This window comes from Zea mays, chromosome 3 (genome assembly GCF_902167145.1).
Source record: "Zea mays cultivar B73 chromosome 3, Zm-B73-REFERENCE-NAM-5.0, whole genome shotgun sequence".
NCBI lineage: Eukaryota > Viridiplantae > Streptophyta > Magnoliopsida > Poales > Poaceae > Zea > Zea mays.
In genome coordinates, this window is record NC_050098.1 from 191,460,233 (window position 1) to 191,478,426 (window position 18,194).

An 18,194-nucleotide genomic window follows, 5' to 3' on the forward strand; every position below is an offset into this window, starting at 1 on the left:
GCGGCTGTGCGCGCCCTCGGCCCCTGCAACGAGTTCCATTTCCGCGGCCCTGGGGGGGGGATATTCCTGGCGACGAGGGGGGTCAGCAGCAGGCTGCTGGTTGGCGATGTTGTGCACTTGCTGCTGACTGCGGCCATCTCGACTGGAGTCTGGCTGCGGAGTCCTCGTCCACGTGCGGCTGGACTGCGGGGCATCTTTGGGTTTCCGCTGTGACTCAACCTTGCGCTGGTGGAGCTCTTCGGATTTGGCATATTTTTCAAAGAGCTGATATAGCTCCTGGAGGTTCTTGGGTGGATCTCTGATACAGTGGCTGTAGAGGACGCCGGCCCGAAGGCCACTGATGGCGTAGTGGATAGCGATCTGATCATCGACGGAGGGTAGCTGTGACTTGAGTGTTAAGAATTTGCGGTAATACTCCCGCAGAGTCTCCTTTTCCAGCTGCTTGCAAAGCGAGAGCTCGGCCAAGGCGTCGGTGTCTGGGCGGTACCCTTGGAAGTTGAGCAGGAACTTGTCCCTGAGACTTCTCTATGAATCAATGGACAGCGGAGGCAATCTGGTGAACTAGGTGAGTGCTGGGCCCTCTAGGGCGATGATGAAAGACTTCGCCATTGTGGCGTCGTCCCCTCCGGCAGATGCAACGGCGACCTGATAGCTCATTATGTATTGCGCCGGGTCGGTGCTGCCGTTGTACTTGGGATAGGTCCCTGCTCGGAAGTTAGCTGGCCAAGGCGTCACTTGCAGGTGTGGCGCCAGGGGACTTCGCTCGTCGAGGTAGTTGACCCCTTGGAATGGCGCGCCGTGCTGGAAGGTGTAGTCACGCTGGGGGAAACGCGGGTTCTCCGGCTGTGCTTGGTGTTGCAGGGGTGGCCCATGCTGCAGGCCGAGGTGGCCTTCGCGCGCGTCTTCCGGTTGTGCGCGCGGCTGGAGGGGTGGCTCTTGCTGCAGGCCAAGGTGGCCTTCGCGCTGCATCAGCGCGATCTCGCGCTCGAGGTCTTGGGCCTTCTGCTCCTCGTCGTGTATCATTTGCTGCACTTTGGCTAGTGCGGACACACGTTGGCGCTTGGCCTCCAGTATCTCTTTCTGCCTCTGGAGATTGCGGTTCTTGAGGCGCAGGGCGCGCAACTGTAGCTGTTCTTCCGCTGAGACGCCGAGGACCTCACCGTCCTCGGTGTGGTCCGCGCCTTCCAGTGGGGCGAAGCTTGGGGGCGGCTGCGATTGTCCTTCGGGCCCGCAGGTGCGGAAGGTGTCGTCTTCGCAGGTGCGGGGAACATTGTCTTCAGTGGGCTCTTGGTGGGTGGATTGGGTGAGGGCGAGGGCCTTGCCCTTTCTTGCGGCGAGCAGTGCTGCCTTCGCAGCCTCGTCAGCCTTCGGGTTAGCTCTCTTGGGTGCCATCGCGGGTGGTTTTGTCGTAGCACGAACGGTGAGCGCCAAATGTTGGAACTTGCTCTCAAACGCAAGGAGGCCAACAAGGGTGAATAGTGGTGACGACAGGGTTACGTGCAAGGAGGCAATAGCTCTGTTCATCTGGCCTCCCACGGGCACTGTACAGGGGTATTTATAGGTACCTGAGCGCCCAGCGCCTTGTGCTAAGGACGCATGTGCCCTCAGCTACCTAGGTTATCCCCAGAATATTCCCATAAAGTGGGGTTATAGACTGTAATTACAGGGAGTCTGTAATTACAGGGGTACCTTTACAGATCAGGCCCGTAACCCCGCGGCGGCCACGCAGGGCCCGTTACAGTGGGCCGGAACGCACGTGGGCCTCTGAGCTGGACGAGGCCGCACTGTGGGATGACTTCGTCGCCGGTCTTCGTCTGGTGCCGATCAAGCGAAGGGTGTCCCCGCCTGCTCTGTCCCTGTCTGACCAGCGGTTATCAGCGAAGTCTTCGAGCGAGGGGTGGCGCCTTTGCCTTCGCCCCAACAGTATACAAGAAGGAAAATATATAATACAGATTTGTGATAAATTGTTTTGCTATATATGAGTGATGAGTAATTTCTCCGTAAAATGAGAATGTATTGTAATAAGTATTTCAATTTCACGATGTACAAAAAATATTCTTTTTATAAAAGCGATAGGTAAAAACAATATAAATAATGAAATCTGGTAACATTGTAGATATAGAGGACCGAATTTAGGAGACGTTGCTGGAGACTAAAAAGATATAGCTGACAAAATCTTTTAGGGTGTGCTGTAAAGTATAGAGAATATTTTTTAAAAGATATAATTTAGGAGACAGGCTTATTCACTCGTTGTCTCTAAACCCTCTCTCCGGCGCCGCTTAACCTTTTGGACTAATTTGATGACCAGAGATCGTAAGGATTGGAAGGGATAAAAGAAAAATTAGTTTATTTTACATCAATCCCCTCGCCCTGGTCACCAAATCAACCGGAACTGGATTCCTCCACATCCAAACGACCAAACGCGGCGGCCGGGCTCCTGTGCAGCGGCTTAGCTCTCTTCTCGCCCTCCCGCCGTCCGCCGCCTTGGCGTCGCTGTACTCGCGCCCGTGCCGTGCGCTACCGACCAAGCCTAAGAGTGACATGTCGGCGTCGGATCTTCCCGACGAGCTGTGGGCGCGTGTCCTGGAGCTGGGAGCCGCGTCGTCCGCGCTGGGGTTCCGCGACCTCTGCTCCATTGCCATCGCGTCCCGCCGCCTCGGACGCCTCTCCGTCTACCCCGCCCTCTGGTCGAAACTCCTCTCTCGCGATTTCCCCTCCCAATCCGAACCCTCCACGTCCTCGGCCTCCACCTCCCAGCCGCCGCCGCAGCGGCTCCACCCCAAATCCCTTTACAAGACCAAGTAATTTCCCCGCCTTCTCTTTCGCCTAGATCGCTATTGTCGGTGTTGTGCGCGCAGGTTGCTGGACTGATGAACCTCTGCTGCAGGTTTGAGAGGCACAAGGTGAGGATGGCTGAGGCGAGGCGGCGGGCGGTGTTCGAAGCGGAGGCGCGGGTGCTAGCTTCCAGGAGGCGACTGGTGGAGCTGGAGGAGTCCATTCGGGAAGAGGGGGAGAGGATGAAGACGGCTGCGCAGGAGCTCGACAACCTCGAGAGGGTCAGGTGGGCTTGCTAGCGTTTTAGGCCAAATCTCCTTTATGTTTCATTCGTTTGGTGCTGTCTTTGTACACTTCCAAAGGCTTAATTAATTATCTGCGTCTCAAAGAAAAGAACATATCAATTTAGACTCTTAACATTAGGCAATCAAGAGATGTATTTGAAAATAATAATAATTTAGAAGGCTTGTCTGCATATGTTCTTGTGTGTGTGTGGGGGGGGGGGGGGGGGTGTGATTATTAGAGCTAATATGTGTACAGTTTTGTCATGGCAGTACAACGTCTTTCTGAGCACTCATCTAATTCGCAGTGCACTAAAAAAATGTTTACGACTGTTGTTTCCATGATATATTAAGCTGTTTGTTCACACGAGCAGGCAAAGATGGTTCTTTCAAATCACATATATGGCTGGTTAATTCGGTCAACGATCTACCATTGTTTGTCCTATACTCCTATCCAAACTGAAGTGCCCAGAAGGTAGTGGGTTACTCCTAGAGCACGTTCTTGTATAATGCTCAAGGCTTTAGGCTGAGTAGCAAGAGCAACTTTTAATTTGTTATGAGCCCAAACTATAGATTCAATGAGTTCTTGCCAATAATCATGGCCGCTGAATAAAAATATTAAACTGAAAGCCTAGACAAAATGAGTGCCTAAGAATAAAAGACCATATGTAGATAATGAAGAACCATAAGACTGGATTCTCCTGTATGTAACTCATTACAAAAAGGACATCCTGCACGAGTGTCATATTGGTCAAGACAGTAGCTTCAATGATATGTTGAGCTGCTTGTTTACATGAGCTTGAGATTGCTTTTTTGGACCCCTGATTATAGATACTAGTTTACTATATAGCATGACACATTGTGTGACCTGGCCATGATTAACACACATTCGAATTATATAGCATGCTACAAACAATAGACATCCATGGTCAATATCTTGTAGGTACCTTTAATTTTTTTTAAAAGAAGGAAAGTAACGTAACAGTAAGGCCACACTACCAAACCTATTTATATTGAGAAGAAGTTTTGTTACTCGCATACCACATCAATATTTGAGAAGAGTATAGGAGCCTATAGTGATTGGGAAAAATTGCCCTGCGCGTGACAAGGAATGTGGTTAATAAACTTGTAAAAATAGCTTTACACATGATATTTTGCAGTTCACTACGTAAATAGATACACAAATGTGCATGTAGACTTAACTGCTGCAAGAATTAATGCGCATATTTAAAGGAAAGAAGCACCATTACAATTACTTGATATTTATAATGTAGTGCAACACATAGAGAAATAATATAGGGGCTAGTTTGGCAACTAAATTTTTCCAAGGGATTTTCATTTTTCAAGGGAAATTAGTTCATTTTTTCTTGGGAAAATGGAAATCTATTTGAAAATGGGGTTGCCAAACTAGCTCTAAAAAACAGCCAATGAAATAATTTTTTATAAGGATGCTCGAGCTAAAAAAGAACCTTAAAACCAAAATCCTAATCCTCATAGCTCGGTTCGCCGGCTTCTTCGGCCTCGCACCGCCGTGTGCGCTCTGCTCCCGCCTCGGCATTGGCAGCCTCTTCAGGACCCACCTGCACCACAGAGGCGTCAGCAGAGGTGGGGCGCCGAGCGCCTGCGCCGCTTGCTGTGTGATGCGCACGCCAAAGACCTGTCGCGCCTTGGCTACTGCAGCACGTACCGCTGGCTCGTGGACGCCGGGGACATGTGCGAGGACTGCGTCGCGGCGGCGGTGCCCGAGAAGGCGTTGCTGTCGTCGATGGGCCAGTGCGATCTGGATGAGCGTGACCTCGCCTGTGCCTGCTGCAGCGTCGCGCTCGAGAGCGGTTTCTACTGGCTGTCGCTCTTGCTCACCATGTCGGCGCGGCATGGCTCAGACTGTGGCCACAAGCAAGAGGAGAAGGCACGGAGGCCAAATGGAAGACGCCGGAGTGAGACGAGGTGGATGAAGCGAGGAGAGGCATCTAGAAGCATGTGTGGACGGAACTCTCGAGAGGCAGAGGGACCGTGGGAGCATGGAGAGTTTTATCTTTTTACCCGCTACCGGACGCAAGCCCTTGATTGATGATCGAGGGGCTGAAAATAATTCAATTGACGTGGAAGGCTAGGAATGCACGTTTCTTACCGGCTTTCATATATAGTAAATAAATTAACGTTTTTTCTGTTAGTCATGTTTATCGAAACGGAAGGCTCATACATTTTATTCATTTCAAAATTGAAGAAGTATCGTATTGCTCAAGGCAGTTGCTTCCATGAAATATGATCTGCCCGCTTACGCAAATGTTAGGCCAATCTTTCAGACCACATGTACAACTAGTTAGGTCATGTCAATGATTTGCTGCTATTTGTTCCCCGCATTGAAAGCCCCTTATATGTTACAATACTGAAACAATGTCTTCACAAGTATTCAGTAGCTAAGTTTTACTGCATGATCATTTATTTGGCTTGATTTTACTCAAGGCGAGTGTATGTTACAGTGTAGAAAACAGCTGTGCTTAGTATCTTTCGAACTGTAACAGTGAATCTCGGTTAGCTCATAGCCTCATATGTGTGGCTGATCGGCAATCATCCTACCCACCAGGCAGAGAAAGCTGCTATCGTTTCTTTTTTGTTGAATTAGGCTAAAAAGATGACCACTTGTCCTTTTATCAAGGGAAGCTTATGAATAAGAAAAATTCAAAGGAAGCTTATGACAGGTTTGTTATTGGAGCACATGAACAAGAAAACAAACTGAACAATACCGCTTATAAGAGGTTAAAGATGTCTTAAAACCAGTGGGTTGAAACATCAAGGACGGACCTTTCTTAGTCCAGCACAGTTGAATTGGAAAATGATAGTTACAAACCTCATCTCCAGCACCTCTATAACGAACTGAGCTCCTTTCCTGTTTCTGTTTTATATTTCAATTAGCTAGGAGCTTGGCCATCCTCTGATGAGAGGAGGGTGGTACATTAGTCATGATTTGAATGGAGAAGTCAACACAATGGCATCTCTAATTATCTAACCTTCAGCCACGAGCTGAATCATGTGGAGAGATGTTGCTTCATCGCCTAGCACTACACTTCTACAGACTACAGCCCTGCCATATAAATGGACAAATACAGTCTTTCTGAAGCATGTCGCTACTCGCTAGTGTGTGTTATCTCCATCCATTGATGACTTGATGTTAAAATGGCTTCTGCGCCATTTCTTCTTTACTGTCATGGTTGCATATTTCTTATCACTAGTGTGTTGATTGTGCAATTTCTTACTCTGTGAAACATACGCAGGAGAGCTTCTGTGGCATTAAACGTATGGCAACCACAAGTTGTTCGTGGTCGTCAGAAGCAGTTGGTTCAGCAATGCACAGTTCCTGTTGATTCCCGTCTTAGTGATCTAAACATGGAGCTGAAAGTTTGTAAGCAACAAATAGCAACTTATAAGAATGCCTATGTATGTGATCACGGGTTTAACTACAATTGGCAGAGAAGAAAAAGGCTGGCTTTACTATAGTTGTGCTTTTGTTATTGTCATCAGAGCAAGGAGAAGCACAAGCTGAATGATTGTGAGGAAGCATTGAAACGAGCAAAGTATCACCCACTGCAGGATAGTCATACAAGTGGAACTATCAATGAGCCACGTGCAAAGAGGAAGAAACTGAAATGAGCCATACGATTTGCCTCCGGACTCAAGGTACCAATAGCTCTTAATTTTTCTAGATTGATTGAATATACTTGACACATTTTGCTTTCACAATAAGAGTAATTGTGCCTGAAAGTGACTTGTATTTTTACCTTTTTTTTGTATGTATGCTTGCCTACATATTTAGTTGATTATTTACATCACCACATTGTCAGAATATATATATTCCCCTACTCCGTCCCTTTAAAATTGTAAGTCGTTTTAGCTTTTTAGGTACATAACTTCTGTTGTACACCTAGAATCCTAGATATTATTATGGGCATGTTTGGTTTTGACCCCTGACAAAAGGTGCCTAGCCCAGGCAGCTCCCAGGCCGTCGATTTCCAGCACCTGCCCTGGCGGCCGGATCTGCCTGGTCGAGTGCCCTAGGCCAGTGTCCCAACTAGACATATGCCCTATGTCTATAACTGATTATCTACGCCACAAAATATTGCCCTCATTGTCTATAGTATATGCTGATGTGGACTCCCTCCATTCCTATTGCAAGTTGTTTTGGGTTTTTCAGGTATAGCTTTTGCTATGCATAATGCATCAATATATATGCCAACACAGCAACACCTGCTTTGCACCAAGCGCTAATACATCTGTCTCACAGATTGGACAGCGCAGCGAACCGGCTTCATCCTTGGTCTCTCTGTCCATGCGCGCACATGAAGTCACGAAAGGTGCTATATTATGATATAGGACCAGGAGGCACCTCGGCTGTGCAATTCTTTGCCATTTTTCCAGGCACGAAGGTGCTATTATGAGGAAGCACCTCGGGTGTTTCCATATATTGCTGAAAGTGTCCACGACTCCACGGATGTTGTACACCGTCCACCGACCAGATAATTCCGCAGCAGAAAGGCGCCGACTATTCCTATCGTGGAATTGTTTATCCTCCACGAAGCTGTGGGCTAGAGCCCAGTGCTGAAGCTTACCAGATTTGACTTTGAAAACCACTACTAGTAGCTTCTAGCTTGTACACAACTAGGTATCGTGTATATCATCATCGTCGTCATCATCATCATTCTTATAAAGACACTAATCTATTTTCGTTCCTTGAAATCAAAAGAAACTTACCCATGTTCTCGCTTGATATGCCCTTCGGCTTATTATACGTGAGCACGTACCTTTCATGCGTCATCGAATCTGTGCAAAACGTCGAAAAGTCTGGTGTTAAGCATAATTACAGAATCGGCAAAATAGATCTGTGCACCTCAGCGTCTTTTCTTGGTATTCTTGCTTTCTCAAAAGCTTCACGACGAAGAAAGAGAAAGAGAAGGGTTCTTCAAACTCAAATTGTGCGCCAATGCTGTTACGGATCAGGACGGGGAAACGATCTTTTTTTTTGAAGAAAAGAACAAGGGTGCCCATGCTGGTTGCATTGCAGCTCAGCACCAGTACATTGTTTGGACGACCAACCACAGGAGTCCAGGACTCGGAGAACCACACCCACCCGGCGCCCCTCTCTCCCAAGTCCGACGTGGCAAAGCCATCCTCCCGCCAGCCGCGGTCGCCTTTGACCGGAACGTCTATCTTGTCGCCGAGAGCCACGCGGAGTGGTTCCACCTGTCATTCAGACGCCAATAACTTTTCTAGAAAGAAGCCAATAACTCAGTCCCAAATTAAAATTTGTTGTAGTTTTAGGTCCATCGTTATCCATTTAAATATAAATAAAAAAGCTAAAATCTATTTTGGGACGGAGGGACTATTATAAAGACACATCCCAAAGCGGCCTCTCGCCGCACCAACAGCCAATCCACACCTCGCTTGCGTTGTCCTCGCCGCGGCCTCGCCCTGATTCGGTTCCCCCGTTCCTCGCCTCTGTCATCGTCTCCTCTGACCCAAATTGAGCCAAGCGAAGCCGTGGCCGTGATCCGGTCCATGCGCGGAGCGTGGTAGCCGGATTCTATCGCCGTCGCCTCCCCTTCGCCGCTATTTTCCAGTCGCCGGGATCAGCCGAGTTGGATCTCGAGGCATAAAGCGTTGCGGGCGCCCGGCGAGGATACGATGCCTGCGGTGCTCGCCGCATTCGCTACCCTTCGAGCCGCCGCTGCCATCGCCTCCGGGGACTCCTCCTTCCCCTGTTCCCATCGTCTCAAGCATCGTTTTAGTAGTAGTAATTTTAGTAGTAGTAATTGTCATTAACCTTTGCGTTCCCTCCGTCGCGCACGCTCCTCGGCTCGGTCCTCACCTTCGCATTTCGGTTTTGGTCTGGTTGTGCTCGATCCGAGGCTTACTTTGGTTTTGCGGCTTCTCTCCTTGTCGAAGCTTGGTGTCTGGATTCGACCTGCAGATCGGAAGGAAACAAGGTGGTCATTATCACCTACAAGATAAGAGGTATCAAAATCACTCTGCTGTTGCCATGGAACCATTTATTAGGTTACAATCGTGAATCGTGGGAACTGGTTCCGAATTCTGATGTTTAGATCATTGTATAGGTGACATTTCTGTGTGATCCTGTCAGTACGTAAATTGGTATATGCAATTTCCTAGATCTTTCATCAAACAAAATAAGAAATAGTTGTCTGAAACCAGCCTATTTTTCTGTGTCCATGATTGTCCCTCTGATCAACATCCCACTACTTGCTGTTTTAGGTGATCCAAGGGTGTAGAGATTCCAAGCATTTTAAAAATAGTCACACCAAAAAAAACATGGCTAAGACGATACCTTTTTATGGATCTCATCATCTTCTGGTAGCTGTGCTCCTAGGTTGAAAAACAAATATGCTTGAAGGCTCAAATTTCAGCAAAATATGTTAATGCATATGGTTGTGACATCATCTATTTCTCCATTATAGTTTTCATAATTCTATCCAGTAATTGTGCGAGAACCCTTATGCAGCCCTTGTATTTGCATACAAATTGTTTATTGCTTATGCACATTCTTCTTTTCAACAGAAATTTCTCTTTGTAATTTGGGATCAAGCCTGTGGATGGACGAACCCTCGGTGGACTTCAGTGCTGAAGGTGTTAGTAGCAGATCAGGTCTCTGCCAAAGCACCTGTTTAAATCCTGGTTGTAAGCATGACCGTGCTTGCTGGGAAGATGATTATGTCAAGGCTGTAATATCTCATGGGCAAGATGATTTGGCGGTCGATGAAATTGGATTGGCTCTTACTGAAGTGATGCATGCATATGATGATGACAAATGGTCAAGTCTGTATGAAGATTTTGACGACGGTGTCGGCGATGAACCAATTCTTCCTCTGGAATCAGATTCAACTGGTGATTTTGTGGACATTGACTCCGCATCACCTACCTTTCCTAGTGACGATGCAATGGAATCATCAATTACCAATTCATTTGCTCGGAATTGTTCAATTAATGTATGTTTCTAATTTACCTTAAAGTTGATTTTCTTTCATTCTTTGCATATATATGTTGTCAGATATTTGCTCCACACTTATATTATTCTGATATCTAGTTACTAGTAGCTATGCAACTCAATTTTCAATCACATGATTATGTATAGTTGTCTTCTTGTGTTTTAGCACCTTTGATAACTGAAGCACACTTGAAATTTGATTCCATTTATTTATCCTCATGTTTGGCTGATTATCTCTTTGAACCAATTGATCATGTGATCCTATTTTTGTGAAGCTTAATGTTTTTGGGAGCCGATGGGTTTTGGTATTGTTCCTAATTAATTGCAATTATGGTTTCTTAGTTCACTATAGCTAGCAGCCTTATTGGTCCTTATTTATTTGAGTGAGCAATGAGTGTAGCATCTCATGGGGTGGTTACTTCCATATTTTATTTGCTGATTATGTAAAACAATGCATGAACCAATTCTATTTTGTCAACTTGAATATGAATTTATCTCCATGTAGGGCACTCCAAGTTTAGTTTCTGCAATGAAAGGAACACGTGTGAAGAAGGGAATCACGACAAAGTTGAGCGTTTCTTGGGCCCCTGATGTATACGACCCTCCTATTACTTCTGACTCGCACACGGTGAAAGGGCACCATACGAGTTCAACTAAGGGTAACTACAAATACAAGACCTCCAAGAGCAGCAGTACCACTAGAAGGAAAAAGGACAAGAAGCATTCTAGGCACAGTAGTAGCAATGGAGGTGGCAGCAAAAGAGACAAGAAGCATTCTTACCGCAGTAGTGCCAGCAGCAGCAGAGCTATTACCAGTGGTTCTCAATATTGTGACGCATACAGTGGTGGTGGCATCAACAGCAGAACTGTTCCTGAATCTGCCAAGATATCTCCATTGGTGGTAGCTGAAAATGTCACACCGCAAGAGATGGTTCCTGTACTGAAGACACTGGAACCAATCAAATGTACTACCAGCTGCGGCAAAGAGAAGCCATTTGCCTTGCTGTCGCGCCAGTTTTCCCCTGCAAGGTACAAGGGGATGTTCACCTTTTGGAACCAAAACCAACTGGCTTCTTGACAATTTGCTATGCGGAAGCTCACCTGAAAGTTTCCTTGCCAAGGGCTGTTCGGATCCCCTCCAAACTTTAGAGCTTCAAAAATTTTAGAGCATTTTAGCTCACTTTTGAACTCTAAAGCTCTAATCTAAGGTTGACCAAAGTTTAGATCTAACTGAGCTTTACCTCTAAAGTTTAGAGAAGGAAATCTAAACATGCTCTAATTTGATTGTATCAAAGATTGTTGCTATTGTTCTCTTCGTTACCATGTTTGTTTCGCCTGTCTGAAACTTCAGAGATCATGTTTTGGAAAATTGCTTGGCAAAGTGCTTGTGTTGTATTATTTGCACACCTACATTGTAGGGGCTGATTCAGTCTTCTGTGCTTTTGTTATGTTGTATCACGACATAGGTTGATTTATTAGGAGATTTGTTTGGAACTATGGAAAACACGCATGGAACAACATGTCAGTATTTGTAAAAAAAGAGTCGCTCATTGCGGTGAAGTTGAAGAAGTTATCAAGAGGCAATAGCGCAGTTAGTCAAACATGAAAATAGCAGCAGCAGAAGAAAATTATTCTTCTTATGGCAAAAGGTGTCCTAAGAAAGAACAAAACCAAGAAATATTGCTACTGTCACGGCTAAAGAAGCTCAAGTGGTTTTTGCTCGTTCGCTTACCGTTACCGGGCACCACCAACGCCGAATGATGCTTGCTGCTGCCCTAGTCCATCCCGATGTTATCGTTCAAGTCGAAGAATGAAAACATGCCAGCGTCGGCGAACCAGTTCACGTCAGAATTCACATCGCCGATGAAGTGTGCGTCAAGATCGGGGACATAATCGGGGCAGCGGAGCCTCGGCCGGCGCTGGTTGCTGATTGCCATGTCACATGTGACGCGGCGACACAATCACTCAATCAGCGAATAAATCTCCGAGCCGCAAACCGTCAGGGTAACCATGCAACAACCTAAATATCCCGTTGCAAATGGACGGATATATCTCTACTACTCTATAAGGAGGTAACGTGGGCGTCCACCGTGCCCCCGCCCGTGCGTCCCCACTCCCGCGCCGACAGCGGCACAGCGCCCCTGGACCGCCGCGCGATCTCCTGCCCCGCCCCGTCGTCAATCCCGTCCGCCGCGCCCGCCAAGTCTTGAGATCGAGCAGATCCGCCATCCCGCGCCCTCGCACTCCCTCTCCAATTGGCTTGGCGTGTGCTCGTGCGGCGGTCGAGGCGGAGGCACCTGCGTCGACTCCAAGGAGGAGCAATGCCTCCTCTAGATCCAGGAGTCCAAGGCGGCTGTGGAGTACGTCATTGCTGTCCTCATCATCCACCATCTCATCGCTCTCGCTCTCGCACTCCCTCTCCCTGTAGCTCCACTTGCAAGTCACCACCAGATCTCCCATCCCGCGGCTGCGAGGAGGTCGCCCCCGCCCCACTTCTTCCTCCCCCACGACACCTCTTTGCCGCCGTCACCGCGCTCCCGACGCTCCGCTTCTTCGCGTTGGAGGAAATCGACATCGACGCTGCCGCCGTCGTTGGGCTCGGCCTGAAGGATCTGGGTCGATAGGGTACACTGGTGGCCGCCGGACTTTGCTGGATGGCGCAGAACCTCGACGGCCTCAGGCTTGATAGCGTCGAAGGAGTTGATGAGGATGGCTTCGGCGGCTTCGCGGCAGCGCACGACGAGGTGCAGCATCACCACGTACGATGGGTCGAACCGGTCCTGGAGCGACGAGACGATGTCGGGCCCTAGGATGGGCACACAGCCGGGTAGACGCACCGGCTCGGCCAGGTCTCTGAACTCGCCGGGCAAGGAGGCAGCCAGCTCGGAGAGGTGGACGACGAGCGAGAGCATGTGGAGGTTCATGGGCATGAAGAGGCACCGCGCGGACACGGCAATGTCGCGTGCGGTGGCGAAGGAGGTCGTCCTGAACTGGTTGGCCCGAACGCGACAAGGTGGGTTGTGTCGCGGAACTCCACGAGCAGACTCGCGAGCGCCGGGAGCGAGCGTGCATACTTCTCAGTCATGACTCATGAGCTCCATGACGCCTCATCTTCCTCAAGCTCCACGGCGCCCTCGCCCTCGCGAGCTAGCAACACCCTCCTCCCTGTCGTCTTTGTTCATCTCCATGACACTTTTGGATGCGTACGCCAAGACCAGCCGCCTTGAGCTGGTGCTGCAGGTGCTCGGCGAAATGCCTAGCAGGAACGTTGTCTCGCGGACCATGCCTGTCGCCTCGCTGGTGAGTGGTGGCCAGTGGCACTACACGCTCTTTCCTCCAGTGTGGCCCACGACTCCCATGCCTACACGGTCATGCTCACGGCAATGTCCTCGTCCTCGTCCAAGAAGTCTAACTTCTTTGGCCACGCGTGGGATAGAGCACGTGGTAAACCATGTCTCCCTGCCTTGCACACACATGTCTAGCTATCGCCATTTCTGCAACCTTTTCATTTCTTTTCTGTGATCTGCTCATGAGAAATGGAATATCGTCACATCGAGTTTGTCCATCCTAACAATGAGTTCACTTTGCAGGCAAGTCTGACGTTGAAAGGATCTGCAAGGAAGTCTTCGAGGACCTGTCAGACAAGAACACGGGGCTCCTGGACATCACAACTTTTGTAGCATGATTTATTCATACAGTTCATTTTTTCTTGTTCAGTAGTCAGCACGTTGGTCTAAAATTCCAGTTTCAGTAAAGCTGCATTGCCTCATTTATTTGATTTCTACATCAATACTTCATTGATTTACATATCGCCATGATATAACTTGAATTTTAAACATCTTAACAGGTATATGCATGTGCATAATGTCGAACTGAAATTGAAAACTAAATACTTGTAGCGGCTGTTCTGTTCGCCTTATCACTAGGAAAGCAGTACATTGGATGGGAGCATGTTTCTGATAGACAGCTAATTATTTGGCTTCAGTTGAGTATTACGATTATTTACTGTACCGAATGGAAATACTGGATGGGAATGGATGTTTCTAACAGTCCGTTAACCCTCCTCTTCAGTTCAAGATTGTGATGATTTGTAGTAATGAATTGGAGGCTTCGATCCACTGCAATTTATGTGGTACAAGGGTTTTGTTTGAGAAGGCGAATGAGATTCTAATGGAGGAAAGAAATATTCAGGTTTGCTATTTTGATCACTTTGACTTAATATTACCAGCAATTCCATTCTATGACCATTTGAGATATCATCTTGTTTGGATAAAATACATAACAAACTGAATTGTACTTTGTGAATTAGTATTGAATGACAATGTCAGGTCCAGCATATATATGAACTATACATTAAAAAGGATGTTATTAAACTCATATTATGTATTTATGTCTGCATGATACTAGGAATGTAGTACTTATAGTATGGGTACAAGAGTGTTGGAATCGGTGATGAAGTGATATCGTCAATTGATTATAGTTGAGAAACTTAGTGTCATCTGATTTCTGGTCATGACATAGATTATGTTTATATCCCACAGAAGCAAGTCGCATGGTATGTTCTATGTCCAGGTAGCATAACCTTGAGACGGTCCTTTAGTTGTGATCTGAATTTGGTTTCAGACTTTCAGTGAGTGGTAGCTTTTCTTTGTTTCTAGCAGATGGCAAAAACCATGGAAAGACGATATTTCTTATGTGTCAAGCCAAAGAAATTTAGTCAATGAATTTTCTTGCACATGGGAATGGATGTTTTATTGGAAATTACCTGTTCTGTTTTGTGTATTTTATCCGTTCAGTTCGTCCCTTCTTTTTTCGCAGTTTGTGGGTAGATGTGGATCATAATCAGCTGCTCTATCTGTAACAGTGTGAGTATTTCCACCACCAACACCCGCAAGTTGAAAGCCTAGACGAATGAACTATTCAGACATTGGCGACAACGCTGGCATGTTCAAGCTGTCAATTTTATTTCTTCCTGCATCGCTTTTCCTATTGTCATTGTTGACGAGAGCCTGCATTTTGCTGTTGTTTAGCATATAAGGATGGCAAACATATTGCAGCACGTATCATTTACAAATGTCTTTTGCACTGGCATGCTTTTAAATCAGAGGGGGCTGCTGTTTTTTATCAGGTGATTGAGGCCATAAATGATGTCCTAAAGCTAAAATAATTTGAGCCCAAGTATATTCTATTTACAACAGGTGTCAGGTGTGTCATCGATATAAAATCAATTTGGGATTTTCAGTTTTGGTGCCACTACAGGGGAACGAAGCTGATGGTAGATTACCTTATTGGTTGCCCAATACATCTGTAGTCCAAAGATGTCGTCTCCAAAGAAACATTTTCTTGGAGTGTTAACTGCTATTTTAGTCTTACCAACAGTATGGTCGCGAGATCTTCGAGTACTCTCGTACCTTTCAGATCTGACTGTTAATAATTTGTTTTTTTGCACATTATTATTAGTATTACTAAAATAAGGATCAAGTGACTCTGCATGGTTTTAACTAATTATTATGCATGCAGCGAGTGGTGTGATGGCAACTCTTCTTGTATTCCTGTCCGTTGGTTTAGTTGGTGCTACTGATGGTACAGGCTTCCATTTAACTGGGAAGGTAGTAAACTGGAGTGGCATGCCCTTTACCATTGGTATTTATGGATTTTTCTACTCTGGGCATTCAGTATTTCCAAACATCTACCAGTCAATGTCTGATCACTCTAAGTTCCCTGTGGCACTATTCATATGGTATGCTTGGCTATATTCATGTTTCGGTTTACCTTGTTACTGAATAATGAATATTTTTTCGCAAGGTGTGATGGTATTTTCGCAAGGCTTCTACCTGTTGCATATGGCCCTTGGATAGTTCCTTTTTTGCATTTAGCATGCAATCCATTCTTTGTTCTTATCCCTTCTAACTTCAAGTCACCACCACTAGCCGCAATCACATTGCTTTGTTTATTTTCCAGTGAGCTAGCTCTTTTGGCCTCTGATTCTTTTTATCTGTGTAGTACTATATTAATCCAGTCAGTGGATATGAATTCTGCTCTTTGAAGGATGTGCACAGTGCACTGCTATCTTGAACCTGGCGATATTAGCCAGTGCGCCGTGAGACCAAAGAAGAGTAGCATCTGTGAAGTTCATATAATTGAAAGTCAAACTCATGTGAGTTCATTGCATCTTTTTTTATCTGACTACTATATATTCATCCATCAGAAACATTAGAGAAACAAATCCCTCTATTTTGTTTACTGCGTATGATTTTTTTGTGAAGTGGGAATGGTCCACTTGAATGTTAACGTTTGAGAAGATGTACCTAACAACTGGTTGCCACCTCCATGGGCACTTCCTCTAATGGATATCCTTGGGTTCAACAAGCTTATGACATTACTGAGGTTTTTCTTCTTCTATAGAAACATACATGCATGCCAGTTTTGAATTATTACTTTTGACTAGGCTAACTTCTTCACTTGAGTAACCGGAATCTGCTTTACCTGTTTGTCTTCTTTGTGATTATCTCATTGTAAAAGCCATCTGGGTCTAATCAGAAATTGGCAGGGAATTCCAACACAATTTTGTAATTATTCAAACAGGTTTGCTTGCTCTTTCTCTTCCCTTCCTGCTTGATAATTCCTGAATTGTGTTAGGCCTTGTGCTATTTTATTTTTGTTCAAATATGCATGGCTTTCATTTAATAGAATTGTCTTTTGGATTACTGCTCTCAGGACAAGTCCAATTGAGTTTGTTGTCCCATGTGATTGCTATATGTAACCTTTAGAATTTCCTTATCACAAGTCCAAATCGATTTTTATCTATTTGATTTATCTGTCCCCTGGACGACGCACAATAAAGCTACCTTTCCAAATGGAAGTTTAGGTTACAATATTTCCTCTCCCTCTCGAGATTCAACTGTTAAAAGTGGAGAGCCTATGAAAGCTGAAGGGGAGATCAAGGTTGGGATTTTGGATAAATTAGTTGTTGATAAGGAAAAGAAAAAAGGTATAAGAAGCCGCCATGACCTCTAAGATCACCGACTACTTCACCATTAGACACTGTTGATCAGAAGCTCATCAGTGAACTAAACTATCGGAGCTTGCGGTGTTAAAGAGGACTAGGATGGAGAGCGTATGAAGGCATTGGAGAAGATGAATAATTCCAAACCAGCATCTTCAATTGCGAATCTGGTGGCTTTGATCATTTCCGTCATCTTTTGCTTCTTCATGCTTTGGCAAGGTATAACAACTGATAACCCATAAGTTATGTTAACATGCATTATGTTCTATGCACAATCAGATTCTTGTTCACTAGCACTGGTTGTGCATAACAGTAAACCATCTTTGTTGCTCCTACTACATCCATTTTGAGATAGAAATTTCGTACTTAATCACCATTACAATATGACCATTACAATATGACATGTGTTCACTACAGTTATACTTGCATTCACTTTGCAACCAATATCTTGTTAGTTATTTTTAAAATGGTCTTTGACTAATTCCTTCAATGTTCTACTGGTCTACTGCATCTCTGCTAACCAATACCATTAGTCTTTATTAATTTGACTTTGCCTAGAAACAACAGATGTGTAGGTTATGCACAAAAGCACTTATTGAGTTGAGTGGTAATATATACCATCAACTCCTAGGGAATTTGATTTTATTCCTCAACGTTTATGCATTTCATTTACTACCTTCATTCTTTTTTTTTCAAAAGTGTTTAGTGCATCAACATTGTTTTTAGTAAATGTCTTTGATTGTTGCCTTTTATTGCTATATGCTGGACCGTTTTGTTGCGTTGTTTTGCACACAAATGGAGTGCATATTGTGGCGGCTACGAAGGACCGATGTTTCTGTGTGGCAGTGACAACGACGTCGTGGAGCCAAGTCAATGCCGGCAAGCTGATTTTTAGATTGGAATCTGTGGTTCTTTTATGTTCTAGGATCTTAAAAAATATTTGTCAGAACGTAAACATTTGTTCTGAGGTCATTTAGGCCTCAAACAAAATTTCTTGAACTTATTTTGTTGATGAAGGGAATGGGACATCTCGAGATCTAAATATGTATAGAAGATCCAAATGTGTATAGAACATATATTTTTTTATGGGTATTAAATATAATTGTGCACGGACATGGTACTATAACAATGAAAC

At 45.5% G+C, this 18,194-nt stretch overlaps 3 protein-coding genes across 14 annotated transcripts; 2 read left to right on the plus strand and 1 right to left on the minus strand.

The window, feature by feature from the left end:
• The first annotated feature begins 2,392 nt into the window (after positions 1–2,392).
• Positions 2,393–7,807, plus strand: LOC100281037 (uncharacterized). Of its 2 annotated transcripts, none has more exons than NM_001366159.1 (5): positions 2,393–2,801; positions 2,888–3,061; positions 6,332–6,494; positions 6,579–6,734; positions 7,339–7,807. In NM_001366159.1, the coding sequence occupies exons 1-4, from the start codon at positions 2,542–2,544 to the stop codon at positions 6,705–6,707; spliced, it is 726 nt and encodes a 241-aa protein (NP_001353088.1). In that variant the 5' UTR covers positions 2,393–2,541; the 3' UTR covers positions 6,708–6,734; positions 7,339–7,807. The 2 variants fall into 2 exon arrangements, 1 of the variants encoding a protein (NP_001353088.1); NR_158753.1 differs by having other exon boundaries at positions 2,414–2,801; positions 6,332–6,459; positions 7,339–7,796.
• A 538-nt stretch (positions 7,808–8,345) lies between these two features.
• LOC100216791 (uncharacterized) lies at positions 8,346–18,168 on the plus strand. Of its 11 annotated transcripts, XM_035965686.1 has the most exons (8): positions 8,346–9,065; positions 9,627–10,054; positions 10,559–12,413; positions 13,644–14,037; positions 14,125–14,244; positions 14,918–16,440; positions 16,576–17,278; positions 17,861–18,168. In XM_035965686.1, exons 2-3 carry the CDS (start codon positions 9,662–9,664, stop codon positions 11,129–11,131), a joined length of 966 nt encoding a protein of 321 aa, XP_035821579.1. In that variant the 5' UTR covers positions 8,346–9,065; positions 9,627–9,661; the 3' UTR covers positions 11,132–12,413; positions 13,644–14,037; positions 14,125–14,244; positions 14,918–16,440; positions 16,576–17,278; positions 17,861–18,168. The 11 variants fall into 11 exon arrangements, with proteins under 11 accessions (XP_035821579.1, XP_035821577.1, XP_035821576.1 ...); XM_035965684.1 differs by having other exon boundaries at positions 14,872–17,278; XM_035965683.1 differs by having other exon boundaries at positions 14,918–17,278.
• On the minus strand, positions 12,422–13,271 carry LOC111591137 (UDP-glycosyltransferase 72B3). The gene has a single exon (XM_023302028.2). The coding sequence runs from the start codon at positions 12,981–12,983 to the stop codon at positions 12,495–12,497; it is 489 nt and encodes a 162-aa protein (XP_023157796.1). The 5' UTR covers positions 12,984–13,271; the 3' UTR covers positions 12,422–12,494.
• Positions 18,169–18,194: the final 26 nt, after the last annotated feature.

What these genes read in the sequence shown, in the direction of transcription:
- LOC100281037 (NM_001366159.1), top strand. Translation starts at nt 2,542, where the DNA reads ATGTCGGCGTCGGATCTTCCCGACGAGCTGTGGGCGCGTGTCCTGGAG. An exon ending in AAATCCCTTTACAAGACCAA is followed by an intron (nt 2,802 to 2,887) that starts GTAATTTCCCCG and finishes CCTCTGCTGCAG; the next exon opens with GTTTGAGAGGCACAAGGTGA. An exon ending in GACAACCTCGAGAGGGTCAG is followed by an intron (nt 3,062 to 6,331) that starts GTGGGCTTGCTA and finishes AAACATACGCAG; the next exon opens with GAGAGCTTCTGTGGCATTAA.
- LOC100216791 (XM_035965677.1), top strand. Translation starts at nt 9,662, where the DNA reads ATGGACGAACCCTCGGTGGACTTCAGTGCTGAAGGTGTTAGTAGCAGA. An exon ending in CTCGGAATTGTTCAATTAAT is followed by an intron (nt 10,055 to 10,558) that starts GTATGTTTCTAA and finishes ATCTCCATGTAG; the next exon opens with GGCACTCCAAGTTTAGTTTC.
- LOC111591137 (XM_023302028.2), bottom strand. Translation starts at nt 12,983, where the DNA reads ATGCCCATGAACCTCCACATGCTCTCGCTCGTCGTCCACCTCTCCGAG.